This window comes from Engraulis encrasicolus, chromosome 19, assembly GCF_034702125.1.
Source record: "Engraulis encrasicolus isolate BLACKSEA-1 chromosome 19, IST_EnEncr_1.0, whole genome shotgun sequence".
NCBI lineage: Eukaryota > Metazoa > Chordata > Actinopteri > Clupeiformes > Engraulidae > Engraulis > Engraulis encrasicolus.
In genome coordinates, this window is record NC_085875.1 from 3,698,205 (window position 1) to 3,700,015 (window position 1,811).

At 46.4% G+C, this 1,811-nt stretch overlaps 1 protein-coding gene across 1 annotated transcript in view; it reads right to left on the bottom strand.

Annotated features, from left to right (window-relative positions):
* Nucleotides 1-1,811, bottom strand: part of LOC134469949 (serine/threonine-protein kinase PAK 6-like) — a 12,967-nt gene continuing 11,156 nt past the window's right edge. Inside the window, exons 6-8 of the mRNA XM_063223971.1 lie at nucleotides 1,597-1,722; nucleotides 1,268-1,402; nucleotides 1-203 (exon numbers count right to left, since the gene is read on the bottom strand). Coding sequence (XP_063080041.1) covers nucleotides 36-203; nucleotides 1,268-1,402; nucleotides 1,597-1,722 — 429 coding nt within the window. The 3' untranslated portion in view covers nucleotides 1-35. The remainder of the gene's footprint in view (nucleotides 204-1,267; nucleotides 1,403-1,596; nucleotides 1,723-1,811) is intronic.

Below are 1,811 nucleotides of genomic sequence, written 5' to 3' on the forward strand. Positions count from 1 at the left end.
AGCTGGGGTTCGGGTTAGCCTACTAAAGCATGACTTCAGCATCTAGACATGCGCTTGCGGTACTGCTCCACTAGGGGCACCAAGCACTGCGGTGAGCTGCTCTTCAGCAGGAAGGGATGCTCCAGAAGGTCCGTGGCCGTAGCTCGCTCCAGCGGGTCCCGCGTCAACATGCGGTCCAGGAAGTCCTTCAGAACCGGAGAGATCTAAGGAAGAACACAAAATGCAAAACACAAACAAATTCACTCACAAAGTTCACTTTAAGTTTCTTGGTTCATTTTGATAGTGCTGGCTCAAGTAAAACACTTCAAATCAAACAGAAAGGGGTGCACCTTGCATCAAACTGTTTTGTTTTTGTTTTTTTTGGTGCACAGACGTGTTTTGGCGTGTGCCTTCCTAACCGTGCGATCACACCGCCGGCGTTGAGAGAGCTACAACTGCCTGGAAAGCACAGGCTCCTGCCTGGAAAGCACAAGTCAGGGGTGTTGAACGCAGCAAACGATTCAACCTGAAGCGTTCGACTAGGGATCTCGACCAACCGAAGTTTGTGTTTAGAAAAATGTGAACATTCCATTGGCTGACGCCTGCTGGCGCCGAGCTCATTACATATTTTTAGATGAAGTTCAACTTTTGACGCCCTCAGCTTTTGACGTTTTTGACGCCCTCGCCTCTAGAAACGCTTTTGTGGCTTTTAACGCTTCTGCCGCCTGCTCTCCCTTACAAAGTCAATTACGTTCAACGCCGGCAGTGTGATCGCACGTTCAGTGCGCAAAATATGTCAGCACATTAAAATATGAAATGAGTTGCGTTAAGACCCTCCTCTTGCTCTAACACAGTGTTTCCCAACCAGGGGTACGTGTACCACTAGGGGTACGCGAGCACACCTCAGGGGGTACGTGGAAAATGTGATAATGACAATTGAATAGAGTATAGTCATACTGGGATAAAGGAATATATAGAGAGCATGAGATAGGGGGTACTCATGGTACAACAAAAAGGCTTAGGGGGTACGCGAGTCAAAAAAGGTTGGGAAACACTGAACATACCCACATTTTTAATAAATATTCTCAAATATCATGAGCCTGAATGCTGCATCTGTGTCACTCCAGGCGCCTGGGCCAATGCAGCGCATACGCAGCATCCAGCATCAATAAGTTAAAGACCAGAGGGTCGCAAGTTCAAATCCCACCTCAACCCCTAGTGCGTTTCACATTATGGATATACAGTACAGTATATTATATCCTAGTGATCCGCACGTATTTCCACTTACTTGGTTGATGTTGCGAACTGTAGGGGCTGGCTCATCTCTTAGTCTCTTCATCGCAGCAACCGGAGTTTCACAGAAGTATGGCGGCTCTCCATCCACCATCTCCACCACCATGATGCCCAAGGACCAAACATCCACCTAGAAAACAGTTGCCAGCATTCAACACGCTACAGTGATAGGGAAGCCTTTTCAGGCTAGGTCCCCACACTGCTCCAGGGACTGTAACCAATAACCTGTACTTAAAATAACTGCAAGTGGCTTTGGATGAAACCTTCAGCTATGTAATGTACTGTACTGTACTGTAATGTAATGTAATGTAATGTAATGATCACCTCTGTGCTGTAGGGTGACTTGGAGATGACTTCTGGGGCCATCCAATATGGCGTGCCGACTAAAGACTTCCTCTTCGGGATGTCTTTGCTGATCTGAGCACAGAACCCAAAGTCTGACAGCTTCACCTGGAAAAGGAACAGCACAAAGTAAATTCAAAGTACAATTAATGTCTGATATGAATGAACTCATGTTAAATAAAAGCTTTAAGACAAAA